Below are 19844 nucleotides of genomic sequence, written 5' to 3' on the forward strand. Positions count from 1 at the left end.
AGAAAAAATGTTCAACCACAGTGAATATTTTTCTCAGTTGAGTTTATATTTGTTATATGAGCACAACAAGTGTAGTGAAGAGTTCTAGTAAAATACTTGGGTTTTTTCAAGAAACACAGCTTAGATTTGACTACTATTGTGAATTTGAGCAAAAGTTATTAAATATACATGCCGGAGAAAAAGACATAGCTTTTTTATTTTAAAATGGAAGCATTTCAGTGTTTTCAAAATAAAAAAATTGCTTGACTTTTTCTTTCATTTTGTAATGAGAATTGTAATTAGTTTTTCTTTTTTTTTTTTTAATAACATACAGTGATCACAGGTTCAAATATTTTCAAAATGAAGAAGTTTTGTTTCCTATTCTACAAAAATACAACCCACAGAAAATACTTATTTTTTACTTAAAATAAAAAGTCATTTGTTTGCATATCTGCAGTCACAACTACTATGATATAAAGGTCAGTGCTTGGAATAATTTTTTATGTATTCAGCAATTATAGGATATTTAGGAGAGTTAAATATGTTGGTTTTTAGGGAAAATGTAAAAAGGTTTCTGGTAAGAGAAATTAGTTCAGGATGCGAACACATTTCCTTCTAACTACTGTGTTGTTTTGAATCCTTATAATATTTATCACCACTACATATATGTAGTTATCTATTATCTAAAATAATAACACAGAAATATTAGCTTGTAGACAAGTTAATAGTATCAACTTCCATTTCTTAATTAAGTTACAAAACCAAAAGATGGCTGTAAGGATGAAAACAAAAGCTCTGCTTACAAACCCCAGTTTCACTATAAGATTAGATGGAAAATGAGTAATTTGTGAAAAAGATCTTACTGAAATATTTGATTTTGTAATATGAACCTAAACAGGTTATAAATGTTTATTACATCGCCTTTAGATTAAAAATTAAGAAAAAAAACTTTCAAAGATACAGGGTCATTTTTTCATTCTTCATTTCACAAAACACAGTAGTTAAACTGATACATTAAACTGATATAGAGTATGTTCAACAGAGACATTAATGTACCTAAAAGTGTGCTCAGTCTGTCAAACAGGACATGCAAAGTGAGTAATACACTAAAAGCACTGTATCTGGAAAACAACTGGGTATTTTCATTGCCATATTAAAAGATGGAGAACTCCTCTGGCAATGATGTACCTCTAATTTTTGATAAAAGAAAAAAGATGGGTAATTCAGTGAAAAGCAAAAATGCCACCAAAATATTCTGTTTTTGTTCCCAGGCAAAGAGCTAAAACTTTCTCAAGTAGGACATCAATTAAATGAAATCACACAGGATAGGAAGGTTTAAGAATTGGGGGAAAAATTACAGCATATCTGTTCAAGATTTATGCAAATAAAAGTTAAAAACTTCACCTATCTGTACTCCCCCGCACAGGGGTTTAATGCGACAGCCCCCCAAAATGGGCTACACTCCCTGTGGGGTACCCCTTTCCAGTGCTGCTCTTCAGTGGCTACAGTCCAAGCTCAGTAAGGGGACAGGAAGAGATTTGGACACTATTTTTGGGACTAGAAGGAGGAGGTTGGACAAGAAATAGGAGAAATTAAGATATCTGGGGTTCAAATTCAGACAAAATATAACCTCTTTCAATAGCAGTCTCTTTCAAGCTGCTAGGTTGCCCTAGGAATGCTTCCTTTCTGTCATGAGAAAGGAAATTGATGGTTTTTGTTGGCCATGGGAGACTCCATGTACTCCAAGACACAGGGAAATCTGAGCTAGTGAGGAAATGTCAGAATTTGAAAGTATTTGAAAGTTAAAAATGAACACATATAAAAACACCGCAGGACAAATTGTGCGTATGATGGAGCAGATATGTAACAAGCAGATGACAACTCTGACTGCTCTTTGTTTTGGTAAAAAGAAAATTAAAGCTAAGATAATGCAAATCCTTTCTCCTGAAAAGCTGTAGAACCGCAGGCTGTCAGCAGCACTGCAACTTACCCACCACCAAAAAATATGCATGGCCATGTCAGAAAGTCACCATGAAACAAGCATCTCACCCATCACCTATTGCTCACTCCAAACAATAAAAAGGGACCACAAAAAGAAAGCAATACGTTATGCCTGGACAGGAGTCCGGACCCACTGCACTGCCATAAAGTTAGATCTCTAGCTCATAACAGGGCTTGGTGCCATGTTCCCTGGCTCTTTTAAACGTTTGCAAACTTCACAGTGATTTAGACTGCACTGGAGAGACAAAAATCTATCTTTGTTGTATTTACATGCATTAAATGTATTTAAGAGTGCATTCCTGTGCATTCACAGATGTTCAAAATGGGATTTAGAAGTCCTCATGAGAAAATTTTGGAGATGGTTTTTTGTTTCTATTTGGACTGTTCATCGTCAGAGGAAAATGCCCCTGAATGTATTGAAGTGCTCATAGAACTAACCAGTGAACTAACCAGTGCCCACAGACTGATCTCACAGCTATGGAGAAGGAGTATCCATGTGACCAGTGAATTTGTGTAGCACGACCCATTCCTACTTGTTTAACACCTTATTCCTTTGAAGTCTAATGCACACAGGAACTGTATTTCACAAGAAAATAGAAAAGTCCTCTGTCCCAAGCATCACCCCATTAATTCTGGCTTTGAAATGATGCGTATATCAGACTTTGAAGTGAGGTGGTTAAAAAGACTTTAAAAAGACTGAGAATAATATTTTTGGAGTTTCACAGATACTGGTTTAATTTACCCTCTGAACTTTAATTTCTCTTTCCGCAATTGTGATGGCAAGAGTATACTGCTTTAGAAGAGGAAACTAACAAAAATAATTCCAGTTCAATTTTCAAGCTCTCCCAAAGTAGTAGCTCTCTGATACAAATGGGATAGATAGAATGATATAGCTCAGAGACCACAAGACTATATATCTGGGAATAGCTGGGCTATAATGCTGTTTGAGTACATTAGACACACCATGTTACTGGATTCTTCTGCGACCAGTGGGATAGACAAGAGGACAGGAGAAAGGTTTCATTCAAGCTCTCAAGGATACTGTAATCAGCATTATTTTTAGGTGTGTTGGGACCTATATTTAATTTTGTATTTTCTCTCAGTTTGGGAAAGAATTGTGACATGCACACTAGCACATTTGTACTGTCTCTCAGCACAAATCATGTTTTCTGCTGAACGAGATTAATAAAACCACAACTTTCCTTTATTTTAGCTTCTATTCTGCTTTTCCCAGACAGTATTCACTTTACCTCAAGCTGCCTTTTTCCCTTTTCTTAGTTATGTGCTTTCACCTATTTCTTTCCTCAGTCACACCCTTCCATAGGGCTTTCTTTCTTTCTTTCACTGTTGTGCTTTGCTTCCTTCAGGTTTCCATACAGTTTAGTGTTCAGACCCTGAGGTTTGATCAGAACAGCTATCGCCCTCTGAATAACCAGCTCCACCAAGAACTCACTCTGGCGGAACACTAGAGGCCTCACCAGAGCTTCGGCCAAGTCCCACAAGCACACTGTCAGCTGATACGAAATCCACTCTTACCCTTTTCCCCAACAGCTGTCTTCATGTAACTCTTCCAAGTTACACTTTTGGATGCAGAGGTGGACCTGTATTTTTCCAAGGAGACTAGTTTAAAACCAGCCAAGCTAATTTATCATTGTCTGTCAGGAGATTTAATCTCACTCTCCAGGGTTTATATAATTTTCTTAAAGGCTAAAGGCTTTCTTAAAGGCTAAATTGCATATTTTTCTTTAGCCAAAGGTGAGGTTATAGTCTTCTGTAAGAGTCTCTTCTCCAGGATATGATAATAGAGGATAGAAAACTTAACTGATGAAATTTCATTCTCAACCTTGACATCTCTATTGTTCTCTCTTTTGGACATCTCGAGCTCCAGTTTTGCTTTGCTTCGCACTGCTACTCTAACATGAGCAATCCTACAGTTGTTTCCCATACAGGTGAAATACCTTCTGTCTTTTACATCCCATAGTCTCCTATTTTTAACAATACCACCAAAAGGCAACCACATTTCTGCTTAGAGCATTTCTGCTTGGTTCTCTGTTTTTTGCATTCTTAAGGTTGCGTAGAGCCAGTTCAAGCTGGAACAGATTTAGAAACAAACAAATGAACTAGTCAACCCGGACATTTGCAGCAACACTGAAACTTGAGGTGACTTGTGACTTCTCTAATCTGGAGCAGACATCTAAAATCAATGACTGTTTTCACCTCTTTAACAGTAAAGGTCACTGAAGAAGTTCAATTTTGGTGTCTGCAGTGAAGCTCATAAAGTTGGAAGGAGCAAATATAATGGCACAAAGCAGGCAAGCAGGAGTTAGATGTCCATTAAATTAAAAATAAATATGGAAGAGACTACACCTCAGTGTCAGATGGCAGAATAGATGAATCCAAAATTACCTCTTTGTGCTGACCATTGCCACTACACCCCAAACAGAGAACTTCCTGACATCTTTACAGAGTGCTCCTACATGTGAAATGTTCCACTGGTCTAATGTAAAAGGAGAATTGCAAGAACATACTGCAAGAAAAGATGTTATTTCCGTGCAACAAGAAAGATTTAACACAAAGAACTGGTAAAATCATGCAGAGTGCAGCAGAAAAAAAAAAAAAAAAAAAAAAAGAGAATTAAATTCATAGACTGCCCCTTGAATGCATGTTTTTTTTAATTTGAGAGGACATCAGGTTTTTCAGCTGGCATTGAGACATTACCTTATTACATTTCTGTATCCTACAAATAAAGATATGATCCAGAAAAAAGCACAACATTAATGACTATTTTTTTACAGTAATAAGCATATTATCCTCCTCACCTTTCTATACACTCCTTCACAATAGCAAAATTTCCGTCTCCTATAGTCCTTCCAACTTTATATCGCTCTGCTATCGATGCTGGAACCTGGAAACCTTCCTCCAACACTTCTGAAAGAATCATTAGTACATTTTTATTGTTAGTGAAGGAAACACAGATGTTGCACATAACATGCATTTTAAGCCCACAGTTTAGGAGCCTGGAAACCATTCAGTCAGAATCTCACTTACTGTACAGTGAAACCATGCTGCTGACATTGTATATACTCAACAGGTTTCATGCAGATACAGTAATGAAAAATAAGACTTCTGGGGGCTCAGACATACCACCATTTGAGTGTTACATAGTTGCCATTGCAATATGCCCCCAAGACAAAACCAAAATTGTATTTTTTTAATTACAAAAAGGCCTCTGTGATCTGCACAAGCGCAGACCAGCCTCCTAAAAGGGCTGGAACTCCTTGACACAGCATGATTAAATATATGTACCAAAGAAGTCCAACACTCAAGCACTTATTTTATTACATCCTGTAAACTGAGACATCCATAAAACTCCTCATGTGCTAAGTGCTAGTTCTTCCCATCCCCCAGTATTAAATATTTAGTTTTTAAACAAATGTTCTCAATAATACTACCTTGCATGCAACCTGGGCACCAGATGTTTAGGTAAAATTGCATTACACAGTGTCTAAGCATATGAGAAGCTTGTAGTTCAACGTGTTTTAGTGCTCATTCCTGTACTATTATTTTAAAATGTATTTGAAATAGCATTACAAATACCTAACATGCCTCTAAAAGCTGACTGTAAACTGCAGCTGATATGAACTACTATATAAATATTGTAATGTAAAAAAAAAAGCCTCTTAGAAATGTGATTTGTGTTTACACTGTTTAAGACAGTACATTTAACTGTCTATTTCTCTGTCCTTTGTTCCAGTTTAGTACTAAAAGTGAATGCTAGGACACAAGGGGGCTGGGATTCATCTGAATTTACAGACAGAATGAAGAGTCACTCTCCACTCCAACAGGAGCACAGATACACACACACATATGTAGATGTGCATGTGAGCCAGCAGTGCTCGAGTAGACCCTGTCCCTTAGCCAACTTGCTCGGTCTTAGCATGGAGTAAGACTATCCATTTCTGAGTAAAGACCCAGGACTGCATTGTATTCTTTAGTACCATGGCAGATGAGACAAAAACACTGAAATAAACCAGTCAGCACTGTGTTGCTTGCAGAGATAAACTCTCAAGTATTCTGCAATAAAAATACCTCTGAAGAGTGATGTCCAGATCAACTCTGATCCAGAATGAACCTAACCGGTTTTCTAAGGCTGAGGAGTTTCCTCACGGAAAATTATCCAGCCTGCAATGCTCCCACCTTCTCTGGCAGGAAGAATTACTCATTTCCTACACAGCTGCTGTTATCGCTACACTGACTGCTTTGAAATGTCAGCCTCCAAATGTTACCTTCTGCAGGGCCATCATTTTCATCCATAGAGCTGCAAACTTTGGTGGATGCTAATGAGGTAGAGGAGCCACTGTGTTGGGAGCTCTGGAAATGGAGACACAAATGAAAACAGATGATTTTTAAGAAGCACAAGTACCCACAGTATGTTCCTGCTGGACACATGTCCTGGAGAGGCTTCAGTGTTCCCTATGTAAAGTATCTATTTACTCCAGTGGATGGATACATGGATGCTTGGGAGGAGTCCAAATTCTTCCACTGAAATCACACTTTTGGTAACCTCACGTTACTGGAGAGATCCTTGATCCACCAAGAGCTGTGGTGTGTATGCAAGAATGAATACTTTGATGTATGTTCCAATAGTTTCTCCCTATTCCACAAACATTTTGGCAGGGAAAACCGAGGAGCCATATGCCCTCTGCAGGCCGGAGATTGTGTTCTCAGAGACCCTATTAACCCAGCAGGCCCTAGAGGAACCTAAGTCTGTAGTTGGCTGTGTTATGGGCAGAATTCCTCAATTTTACAAACCTCCCTCGGTTAAAATCCTACCCAGTTTTGTTCTAAAAGGGAGAAATCATTATGGTAAAGTATGGACAAAATAAAATGTTTGAGTGGTGAATAATGGTTGCTATTTCATAAGAGCATTTGACTGGGGGTAGCTCACTTGAGGCAGTGACTCTGTTCCTGTACTCTGTTTCAAGTACTTGTCCTACAATTGTCTGAGCTTGTCTGTACAGCCAGTGTGGGGAGGGCAGTGTCTCTGTGGTCCCTCGAAGGAAACTCGTAGCTACCCACCTTGGATGCCAGGAGTACAGGAGGCAGGATCTCACCAGGGAAGCCTTCCAAAGCGCCTATCAATTTCTATGAGTTACCTACAGACTTTAGGCATGGACTTTAGGAAAACTGCTTCATCATGCATCTAGATGGATGAAGCCGCACAGACATTCGAGATGGACTGGATTTCACCCGAAACCCTTATTCTGTGGTGTGTAACAATTACACAAACTCATCTTCAGGATTCTATCTTCAGAGAAAGCCGGAAGAAGCTAAAAATGTAATGGTGGCCCTTCAAACTTAAAGCCAAACTGACCATTTCCTCAGGTCCTCCTATTACAACTTAAGTGAAAAATATTCTGAGGATTTGCAAAACTAAAACTTTTTTGGGTTCATATAATTCACATGCTAAAAGTGCTGCAGTATTTCATTATCTTCTTCAGTCTATATATTACATGGATTACAGGCTGTACTTCATATAACACTGTCAGTTCCTTATCAGTGTTTACAAGTTTTGTAGATGCCCACAATCATGGTACCAATCCACTTTACAAATTAAATACAACTACTTTGGAATTATTTCTTTCATCTGATGCTACAGAACACAACTGATGTCTGGAGCAAGAGTAACTAAAGTTGCAGCAGCTTGGATATTTGCAGAGTACTGAGCCAGGGAAAATGCAGTCAGCAGACTTAAAATCTGGCCAGTATGCTGAGTTCATTTGAACAGAAGAACTTTTAATTTCTCCCACAACGGGCTAAGGTCAAATGACTTAGACAAAGTCTGAATTTGGCCTATTTTTCACTAAATAATCCTGAGAGCTTGCACATCCCATCTAACACAAGATTCTTTGCCCTTGTTTCTTTTAATCAACCCCAGCTCCCTCTTTTCATCCAGGCAAGTATTTCTTCTGAGCTTTGACCAGAATGGAAGAATGCATTAATCAGCTTTTGGACTGTTTTTGTTGCTTCTTGACAACAGAAGTCAGCACTGAATGATTTTATAGAGTTTGCTAAGATATTGCTACCTTTGTTTCATGGTCAGGACATGTTTATATATGTGCTATTCCTGTGCTAAACTCTGCGTGACATCCCAGTAAAAACTTACCTCTGGTTCATTTTTGAACAAATGAGCAGATGTGGATCAAGGTAACGGGGAAATGCTAGCAGTTCTCATGCCTGGAGAAGTCAGTCTCAAAGCCTATTTTTATACACATGTAATGAGAGAATTGTTTCCTTTACAGCCCTGCTTGTAAAATAAGCAGAAAAACATGTTCTCTCTACTCATTCTGCTGTGTTTGTTTTCGTAGAACAGACATCCAATTTCAGACCTATTTTCCCACTCCATAGTATTTTCTGAAAGGAATTACAATTTAAGCATGTTTAATATTTGTTACTTCTATGATCAGGAATGAATTATTACAACATTTAAGAAGTACAATCACAAAGAGGTTAGTGCTAGATTTTCAACAGATTATTATGAAAAAGCTACTTTTTTTTTTCATATTTTGCACTTTAAATAGTGAGATGACACTATTTAAAGTAGATGTTAGGTCAAGACTGCTGACTGCACAGCACTGCAGCTTCCTTTAGCAGCCTGACAGTTTCTTTACAGTCTTGCAGTCATTGCTCTCATCTGTGAGAACAGGAGATGTGAAAATCGAGACCTAACTCAGTAGCAGCCACATCTCAGAATGGGTGCCTAGAGACACTCAAATTTCTATCTGAGGACTTAAAACAAGGCTTAGCTGAGAAATGCAATTGCTCAGTCCTTCCAAAATTAGTTATCTTCAAAGGCCCATTTAAACAAAGCATTTTAGCAAGTGCTTCAATTTAAATATAGATAATCTTAATGGTCTACACATGAATGAAATTAAATTGACTCTTAAATATGTCTTAGTCAAACTCCTTAAATATGTATTTAACCTAGGTTTAGTCTAATAGACTGAAAAAAAAAAGTGACACATAGAAAATTTAAAGGAAAAAATGGACCTCATACTGAGGCTTTAAGTGTCTCTACTTCTTTTCTTATTGGCACCATTAAAGACGGGAAAGTTAAAATGATATTTGTTAACAGAAGAAGTGAAATAATGGGTTAGCAGCATACACCATTGGTCACACTACCGGTCTGCAAACAAAGCATACAGCCCCTTTCGTGGCATTGGCCTGTGAAGCATTGGCACGGAGGAAGAGGCAGAACTTGCCAGACAAGGAAGCAGTAGCTAGGAAGATGCGCTAAAAACACAAACTGAGACTTTTAAAACTTTAAATGATTATTGAAAAATATATAAAAACATGCTCTTCATTACCTTTGCTAAACCCCTCCTATTAAAACCACAGACTGAAAATAAATCAGGAAGTGGACATTTGCATGCATTCACCAAGTCTGCTGGCAGCCCCCCTTTCACAATTAAAGAGAGGTTATTAGATAAACATGACACAAATATTTTCATCTTTATTTGGTCCTCTCCAACAACACGCAGGCATTTATTTATTCATCTTTACTTCAGCTAGAAAGAGATTTCATTTATTTAGACTTTAATTAGCTCGCTGTTCTCACAAGCTGAGAGCCCTGCGGGTCCAGCAATCCTTGTGGGTCTCAGCATTCCTTCCAGTTGACTTGCCAATCGTGAGGCAGCCTGTCGTGTGCGCTGTTTGCTCTCACAGATGTGGATCCCATCAGGGACCTTGCAGATGGGAAGGGGGAAAACAAACCCTAAGCAAGAGTATAATCTCTTCAACACACAGACTTTAATGCAATTAGCTGTTTTAATTTTAAGAGATGCTGAGGTGCTTGGAATGTCATCGCTTTTACACAGATTTAAAGGGGTCCAGTTGCACAGGCTGCCAGCACATGGCCAGTTTTATGGCACACCTTCATAAAAGCGACGGCATAAAAAAATCAGGTCTGTGGTGTAAGGATTTCAGATCCTATTCAGGTTTATATAACAGATGGCCGACACACCACACACCTCACTGATGTGAATGGAAACATTAGCGCTATAGAGTTTCAACCATGCCTCACCTGGAGATTTATTTAGCAACTGTTTGATAAATAGTTTGTATCTCAGTGGAAGCTGTGCTAAATCCATGGGAAAAAAAAAAAAAAAAAAAAAAAAGGCAGCAAAATTAAAATTAGTGTAATGTCTCTCTCCTGATAACTTTGTCCTAAATTAATTTTAAAATCCCACTCCAACTAAACAGCAGGAATTATTCTTGTGGACTACTAGTGTCAGCAGTTATGAAAAGAGACTTAATCAACTATGACTAGGAAGTTTGTTACTGCAATTTAGATTCCTGAATCTTAAAACCCAAACACTGCATTCTATTTTCTAAACCTCTCAAAATCTTTCTTAGACCATGTGGAATCTACAATGTCTCTCAACAATAGATTCCTTTATATTTTTCCAGTATGAAGGAAGCATCTGGACGAAATGTGAGTAACAGAAAAGCACACAGGTGTAACGCTAAGTTTGGATCTCATGCAGAGTTCTACTCTTAGAAACTGGCTAAATGAAGAGAGAATTAAGATTAGTAAACAAAGTGTAAGTTTAGTAAGGAGGCTCAGGAGGAGGGAATTATTAATATCTTTAAATTATGCCTCCTAAAGTGTCTCTATTCCAAATAACTCTACAGACTTTAAAAAAAAATACAAAAAGATAAGCATGTCAGTAATATGTGTAAGATGAAGTTCAACTCAGTAAGGAAAAATAGTTTTAAAAGCAAAACTAAGCATTTAAGCCCCCATGCTCACCTCTTTTGGAGCCCATACTAGTGTTCAGTCTGGTTATAAAACAACCTTTGCAAGGTAGCTGTCATGACTTCCTGACAGGCTCAGTTCTTTTGCCTAAAGATGATCATGAATAATGGTAAAATAAAGACAACCATCCAGTGCAGGTATTAGCTTTTAAAGACTTTGAAGGAGATCAAAAAATTCCCATAACATGTACAGTGTTAAGCAAGAAATAAGTGAGTCAATGAACAGCAAAATGGTACATCACCAGAGAAAAAAAGCAGAGGACAGCTGATTCAAAACAATAAAGTAAATAATTTTGATGTAACTTTTAAGAAGATAAACTTTTTTTTTTGTATTATTCAACCTAGAGAGAAAGGGTTACACTGAAATTCCCTCTCCCAACTATATCCAGTGAAAAATGTTTTTGATTTTCTTTTGTTTAACCTTACATTTTTCTGCCCAGACAGCTGAGACAGGGAAAAAAAGCTTTCATGTAAACAGTACAGAGTTGGCAAAAAAATTGCTTCATGAAGAAACATGAAATCCACAATCTTCATGCTGAAAGAATGGAAACTAATGGAGTTGAATGTATAGAAAGAGAAATGGTGCAATTGTTTTCTTTTCCAGTTTGGATACTGCACTAAATTGGCACATCAGATTCAAATTTATTCATAAACTGTTTCATCTGGAAAGGAACAATGAAAAGGGTATGCAAACCTGCTCAAAAACTTATTCACAATTCTACATTCTACCTTATTTTGTTAGACACTTGACTTGAGAGGCCCTACACAGGGAAATGATTTTTTTGTTGTTGATTTATGCAATTCAGGATTTACACAACTTGGAGAAGAGGTAAGTTCAAATGACACAAGCAATTATCTGGCATATTGTCAGGGTCTTGTGTTGGTTTTCTCCTTTGAGGAATAGAGGAACAAATGTGAAAGTTTGCAGGGAGATGGAGCTGACAGACTGAAGTTAAATTTGCAAGCTTGAAGCACTTTGTTTTATTAAGATTCCCTCACTAAGCTGCAGCATTGGATGCTTATACACTCATTTGATTTGTGCGACAAGACAAATCACAAAGACCAACAGTTTCCTACATGGTATTTAACAATAAATTTGAACATAACCTCCACTAGTCCCTAACAGCTGCTTCCAAAGTTGAGCCATAATTCACTCTAGGCTCACTCAGCCTTTGGCATCATCCAGAAAAGATTGATGATATAAAAAGTGAAGTATCAGATTCATGGTATCAGAAGCTATTACTGTCATTTCCGTATACTTATTGTGGTTAAGATAAAAAGTTACATGTGCAGTGATGCAATGTGGAGGTTTCCTTCTACCTCTTCTAAAACTATACACAGGTAGAATTTTCAACTCAACTACAGAATAAAAATTGAAAAGCTACCAACCAAAAGGAGGTTCTTATTTCTTCCACCTAATTAAGGGCACAGCAAAATAACCACTGTACTTTAAATTATTTGGTTGTATTTTAAAATATCTCCTGGTATTTTCAACTGTTTCTTGGTACAGACAGAAGCCTTAGTTCTTTTGTTTCTAGTCTTCCCCATTTCTATCATATTGTTTCCTTTCCAAGTGTGTACACCTTTTTTTAGGCAGACCTATTTACCAGCAACCAAGAGCAAAACTAGTACTTTTATCAGGCCTACAGTTCCCTACAGGAAAGTATGAACATCAGGCTGGCAGGTGACATGTCAGAATTTGTAACATCTCTCTTCCCCCACCCCTGCCAAGCAAGAAATAAAACTACGCTATGGATATGTGGATATACATTTTTCAAGAGTGAAATGATGTATCAGAAAATTTAGGTACTTATTTTAAAACACACCAGGTATGTTTGAGAACTATTAGCTTTTCACAAGCATATTTTCCTAATATTTATCTTAAGAGAGGTGCTACTGGGGCTCAGCTGTCGGTGGGGAGCTGGTGCCTTGCTCTGGATATTCTACTAATTCCCCACTTCATACTTCAAATCTATCCCTTCATGTGCACACAAAGTTACCCATAAGCAATTCAAGGCAGTAATATTTACTGTCTTCACAACACCCACTACAAATCAAATTCCTTCTTGAAACATTTTTTGTATCTACACATTAAAGTCTAGAGTTTATTACTAAAAAAAGACACTGAAAGCATCTACTGCTTAAAGGAACCCATTAGGATGCATGAACCCCATATGCTTACACTAAGATTAAAAGGACAATGTTGATCTAAAATGAACAAGCAATATCAACTGCAAGTATTTTGTTAAAGACTGTTAATCATGATTCCAAAATAAATTCTCTGAACAGTGTGTATTTTTAATATATATTTATTACATCACTTACAATAATCTACATTAATGTTAAATCTAGCAAAATAACATATTGCAACCAGGATGACATGGTCAAATATGAAACACAAGTACAATACAGTATGATGAAACAATGGCACAAAAATGAAGGTGATTTTCTTCAGCTGAATTTAAGAAACAAAACATTCATCGGTGTTTATTTTGCAAGTTTTACATGTTTTGTTGATAAATCAACAGCTTTCTTTTTGGTTTCCTGCATCACATTAATACAAAAATGGTATACTTTTAAAAGCAAATATCCAAGCACTTTTCATTAAAAAAAATAATTGTACGCATAACTTTGTTAAATCTTAAACTTACGTAGTAAATGTGCCAGTATTTACAATATCATAGTGCAACTAAGAAAATGAAGAGGCCTTAGCACAAACATTGTTAGCTCCTCTTTCACTGGAGTCCAAATTCCAAAACACTGTATTGCAGGGCAAACCACAACCTAATAATTACCCCATACAACATCAGACAACAAGTAAGTACACGCTGAATACAGTACAGCTTTCCTCACACTTCACTGCTGAGGCTAATTGAAGCGAACTGGAGTAAAACCACCATGCACAGCCACAGACACAAACCCGTACAGGAGCGCGCACCACGTGTGTGCGCTCAGCCCCGCACGCGGACACGACGCTGGTGTCACCTACAGACCCACTGCTCGCTGCGGGGACACAGGGCACTCTGCCAGCCCGGAGAGAGGCCAGCTCAGCTGGCCAGAATTGTTATGGCAGCAAGCACAGCTCAGAGCAGCCCCTGCTCTGCTCAGCAGCCCCTGGTTTCTGCATGGAAGGGCTTTCCTGGGGGAAGGACACCCATTTCCAAAGACGGTGACAACTGCTTGCTTGCTTTGCTCTGCACATACAGGTACTGCTGTCTGTGCTTCGTAAAGTTATTTTTCATCACTCATAGTTACAAGCTCTTGTCACTAGCAGATGGAATTGAAAGTGAAGATTAAATAAAAACCGATCTTGTATTTGGTAGCACACCATTAATTGGATACAGGAAAAAGCACAGACAACATTAATCTATGCATTCATCAAGTGATGAGGTAATTTAGCACCATAAAGATTTTCTGTCTGTTCATTTCTCTACATTTTTGACAGAAACAGTAAACTTGAATCGATCAGAGGTTCTTTTCTATATTACTGTTAATTCATTTTACATTCGGAGTGCAGTTTTTGTAACATATGCACTAGATAAAGTTCACACTGCAGTGTGAATTACAAAACCGCAGAAGAAAACTCTGCTATTTATCTCAATTTTTACACAATGTCAATCCAGTTGTTCTTCCAGGGTATTAAACATTATATATCCTTTCCTGTAATATACATTTATAGCCACAATATTAATACCCCAGATTTTTTATCTTTCAGCCAAATATGCCCTGTGAAAATGAACTGAAGAGAAAAAAACCTAAATATAATGTGCTGTCTCTGAATTATTTTACAAATTGGAAAGCCATTTTTACATTGCATAATGAATGTTAAAGATTTTACTGATTTCAACAGAAGAATGCCTAATTTTGCATGACTTTATGTACTGCAGAACAGCACCATTCAAGAGGAGGCATAAGACTGAACATGTCAAAAGAATACCATTTAAAATATTCAAATTTCAATTTAGGATTAATGTTCTGTCTGTGTGTATATATTTGTGCGCAAGGTTCTATCCTTCCCGTCTTGGAGTCAGTGGTGGGGTTGCCACTAACTTCTACTCAGTTTGAACTTAGCCCTTGTTGGTAGATGTGATCTCTTAAAACTGTACAGAATTCCTTGGAGTAGCTGCTCAGCAAGTAATGGTTGTTGCAGCTCCACCAGCTTTAACAGAGCTGTAGTGAATCCCAGCAGATGAGTATCCTCCCGTTAAAACATCTTATTTGTTTAAAGTCACAAATGTGACGGAACAGTGCATGGGTTCCAAAGCCATTAATCTATGTATGTGTGCATGTGCGTGTAAATACAAACATACGCGTTCTGTGCTTCACAAGTGAACTGCTCGTTGCACAAAAGAAGAAAAGAGATTTAAAAAACAAAACAAAGTTGCAGAAAGCATTAGGGAAATAATCACAAGTATTCATAAAGCTCAAAGGGAATCAAAGCTTTCACAATCTATACAAGACTCTTTAGCTACATCATAATCACCTTGGAGTAGGCACAAATAATGCAGCATACAGAGAACTATCAGAGGTTCAAACACTATAAAGTTGCTTAAGCTATTCTATTATTTAATGCAGTTGATGAAATCAAGGAACAAACTAAAACCTGCGCTGTTGTAAGCAGAACTACAGGAGCAAGGAACACAATTCCAGTTTCACCCATAAACTGAAACCTTCTGGTCTTGCTCGAAAGAAGCATTTCATTTCTGCTCATGTATAATGGGAATTACATTCCACACAAAAAGGGATCTCAAAGTCTATAAACAGTGTACCTTTTCAATCTCTAAGGGTCTTTCATTCCTAAAATGAAATATTAATGATATGTTTTTCCCCTGAATAGCCCCTTAATAAAAGTCATATGCTGAAATGATTAAATGTTATGGACTAGCATATTTTTAAAACAAACTTTTTAAAATAGTCTTGATGGAGAACTCACTATTATAACAATTGCTGATATAAGGTCCATTTTTCTTTTCCACAGCTAAGCAAAGCTGTGAGATTCAGGTTTGCTGGCAATCTGTGCTCCCTGTGCAGAACATTCTTAATAAACTGCCTAAAGCAGCAGTAGCCTATATGGGAGAAGGGAGGAAAAATAAAATTCCTGGAATTTATTTTCTTTACAGGAAGAAACAATTTTCAAAATGTCAGTAAGTATTTCACTCAATCTGGTTGAGTTGTCTGAAATTTTGGAAACTGATCCCAATTCACCTTCATATAATATGCATTTCTCAGGATCAAGTGATACATTTTGCAAAGACATTCCCTCATAACAGCTGAAAATGCAACTCCACAGCTGACAACTTTTTCAGTAGAGCAGGGCAGCCTATGCATTACAGTATGGGGTGAAACATGGACTGTCCTTATGGCCAGGAAAAGTTTTAGTGTGAAGTCTGAAGCAGGAATGGCAAAACATTCATTTCAAAAGGGAATGACCTGACTGCTTCAGCAAACCTGCCAGATCAATTACTTTCTCTCCAGGTGATACTGGAACCAGGTATTGGAAACAGAAAAGGTATGTTTTGTATTCTGCTGCCCTTTTATTTCTTTTTGCAAATGTCCTCTGTAAAGAAAATTCTGTTGATACAGTAAAGCCATAACCTCACATGCCAACATTTTCCATCTGGTGAGTTTAAATTACAGACAAATCAGTCTAAAGGAATTATTTCACTACATTTAGAAGTTGGCATGTGGTAGCTAAACCCTTTCTTCAATTAAGTAAATTTTCCTGATTTCAAAATATATTAAATCATCACTAAATAGCTCAAAAATATAACCTCTATAAATTTTTTGCTGAGAGTCAGAAACACACTGATTTCTAATTCTTAAATTATTAGTATTTGAGAAAATGAAAGGAAAGGTATAAGACTGCAAAAGTGTGTGGTCACTACACTATGGACTTAAATACAACATATGATGGGGAAAATTGCTATTATGTAAATTAAGTAGACTAAGATTCTCACAATAAAGCAGCAGAAAACAAACGAAAATTAGTAGATATTTGTTAAGCAACTGGTTATAATGCACGACCTACTTTAACGCTAAAGGAGTTTTGCATATTCATGCTGTACAAAAAGAGCACTCCTAGATACTGCAAAAACAGAAAAATTAGGTCAATAGGAGGATGATATACAGCATCACCATTTCTGTAGGCTTTCTTTTCAAAATGCGCAAAATGTCTTCTTATAGGAAATAAAAATGATGTTTCCATTCTTAAAACAAGTTAAAATAATCAACTATTTTTTCAGGCAAAATATATTTTTCCAAAAGATGTCATCAAATGTATGTCAGATGACACTGCTAGCCAGCAGGCCCTCATATTTCCTCGGTCAGAAATCTATCCCTATTTACCTGCAGCACATGGACAATCAGCATTAACAGCTCTTGCCAGGTAAAACATTCATAATGCCTGTGAACACTCTTCTGTTTACAGTCATCAGATGGCAATGCAGTGAAGAGAATTTGAACACTGCTTTGAAAGAATTACTTATCTCCTGTGACCACACAGGATTTCTTCACTTTCTTTTCATTTGGATAAAAAGACTAAACTTAGAGTGTTTCAAATGTGCGACTTGGCATCAGACAGCGTGGTGCAAGTAGTTTAATATGGCAGGTTTTTTCTTCTCTGCATTTTACCTATTCATTTTACCTATGCATTTTACCTAGTTGGTAAAAGCAAAGTACTCATTAACTGTTCATATCAAAATGAATAAAGATACATATGGTAAAAAACAGAACATATAATCAGTACCTTAGATGATAAAAATAGTGCTATTCATAAATGTGCCCACTATGAATTTGTGCGTTATATTCACTTATCCAATCTTTGTGCCTTTAAGTATGCACAATGCTGTTCTGGATTTGATGGACATATTCAATGGCTCATTCATTACAAATTCTTGCATTAAAATGCAGTGATAAAGCCAAAAAATACCCCCACACACTAGAATTAATTTGGCCCCATGTTGTTAATATTAAATATGCAAAACTCTTTTGTGCGATTCACTATTACTGTAAATTAGCAGCTATTTTCTTTAAAAATGTTAAACCTTCATCAAATCACAAACCATAAACATTGTTCCATTTTCTCTTTTACACTGAGTCTCCTACTGAATCCATATCATCCGAAGAGAGTGGGCGATACAGGTCCTGTAAGATGAAGTGCAGTATAGATTTGTTTATTCTGTTTGATTTGTTGCACTGCAACTGTCTTATATTCTTTCTGTTACTGTGGACCAGAAGACATTGTTTAATACAAAATACACATGTTCTACATACTCATATCGTTGTCTTAATGTCATATTGTTACTGTTTTTTAATCAAAAAAATACATGGTTAGTAAATAAAGCTGAAGTTTCAACGTACAACATATTCACAGAAGCAATTATTTTTTTCTTTGTGTCTTTCCTATTAAACACTATTCAAACAATATTTGTCTGTTCTGGAGAGTCTCCTAATGGTTTGAAAACCTGGAAATATCAATTTAATCTCAAAGAGAATGTATTTCCATTTTGGCTGTTTCGCAGTGGCAGAGTGGCAGAGTAAGTGCTCACCTTATGTAAGGCAATAAAAACTTGCCACCCACTGGTGATATAGGATGGATTCAGCAACATTTGATCCCTGGACTGCTGACACTGAATTCTGCTGTTCCCTGCGTCGTACTGACAGCGGTATTCCTTTTCCACAGCTCCTCTGTGCTCGCGTGTGTGTATAAAAAGACAGCGTGTTTTACACTTGTCCCCCCATCACCGCCTCTTTCTGTCGGTAGCCAAGCAACCAGCTCATGACAGCAGAGGGAGAGTCTGAGTGGATCTGTACACTTCATTCTTTCAACACACTCTGATCCTCTGACGGATCAGACAATCCTCAAGTGCCAGAGGTGTTATGGGATGATACACTGCCCTATCCCACCTACGCAGCACAACAAACCTCGTTGAGACACAGAATGGCACAGAAGGAAAGTTCAAAAAGAGAAGTGGTAGAGGACAGGGCACTATCTTTTTAAGGTGAATTAAGCATAAGTTTAAAGGGGTTCTAATTGGGCAGGTGCCCAGCACATCTCATAGCCATTCTCTGATATCTTTAAGGTGTTTTGGGGGATCCTTTCCATACAGAACATATTAACAAATTAAAAAAAAAAAAAATCCCTGTAGGACAAAGTACAAGAAGATATGAGAATGGGAAAGCTGATGGAGTCAGCTTTTGGGTTGATCTTGAATGGATTTGGTTTTCTTTTTTTAATCACAGTAAGACAACTGAGACAAGAAATTAACAAATCTGAAAGCTATACTACAAAAAAGAACCAGCTAAAATGAACACTTCACAAATTTCAAATTATGATCTCTATGAACAATACAGGTTCATACTTACTTGTAGGCATGATGTAAAAGGGATTTAAGTACCTTAAAGGTGGGTTGATTTCCTAGAATGCTTATTCTGTATGTATTCTGCCAATGGGCATGTATGCACACAGTAGAAGACATTAGACTGGCAGAGTGAAGATCAGATCTTAAATACATTTCTATTACATTGCAAATAATGTAGACAAGAGAACAATTTTAAACAGAGAGGACCATCTTATTCTGAATACTAACAAGTTAGTTAATTATTAAAATTTCTTTTGAGAATATGAAATTTGGGAATTTCTAATACAGGAAAAAAGAACCTTTTGATTTGCTAGAGAGAGTAATACACCAACATTTTGAATACTATCTCTCAGGTGACTGCTCTTATTTCTGAATATAAAAAAATGCATTTGGAACTGACAAATAAGATATTTCTGAATTTTAATATTTAGAGAATATTTTTGTGTTTATTTTCACAACCCTATGATTGCCTTAAAGCAAGATCATTCACCATACTTCAGTGTCTTTTCTCTCCTTTTTCACCTGCTTTTAAATACTTCAAAGTCTTAGAAAGTCTTCCTTTCTGAAAGAATTTTCCTTCCTATAATTAACCAGAGAGCTACTTTTTTTTTTTAATTATGAGGAGAATCTATTTAGTATTTTGCATAGATTTATAAGAAGACAAAAACTGCTGAATGAATCAGACTT

At 36.9% G+C, this 19844-nt stretch overlaps 1 protein-coding gene across 5 annotated transcripts in view; it reads right to left on the bottom strand.

Moving 5' to 3' along the window:
- The window catches only part of DCLK1 (doublecortin like kinase 1), a 231680-nt gene that overhangs the window by 40724 nt on the left and 171112 nt on the right, over positions 1–19844 (bottom strand). For 4 of the 5 annotated variants that reach the window (XM_066313169.1, XM_066313173.1, XM_066313170.1 and 1 more), the window contains 2 exons: positions 6267–6351; positions 4800–4908 (listed from right to left, as the gene is read on the bottom strand). In XM_066313169.1, the coding sequence (XP_066169266.1) occupies positions 4800–4908; positions 6267–6351 (194 nt within the window). Of the gene's footprint in view, positions 1–4799; positions 4909–6266; positions 6352–16686; positions 17941–19844 lie in introns of those variants that run through there. The other variant, XM_066313174.1, reaches the window with a different exon arrangement.

This window comes from Sylvia atricapilla, chromosome 2, assembly GCF_009819655.1.
Source record: "Sylvia atricapilla isolate bSylAtr1 chromosome 2, bSylAtr1.pri, whole genome shotgun sequence".
Taxonomy (NCBI): domain Eukaryota; kingdom Metazoa; phylum Chordata; class Aves; order Passeriformes; family Sylviidae; genus Sylvia; species Sylvia atricapilla.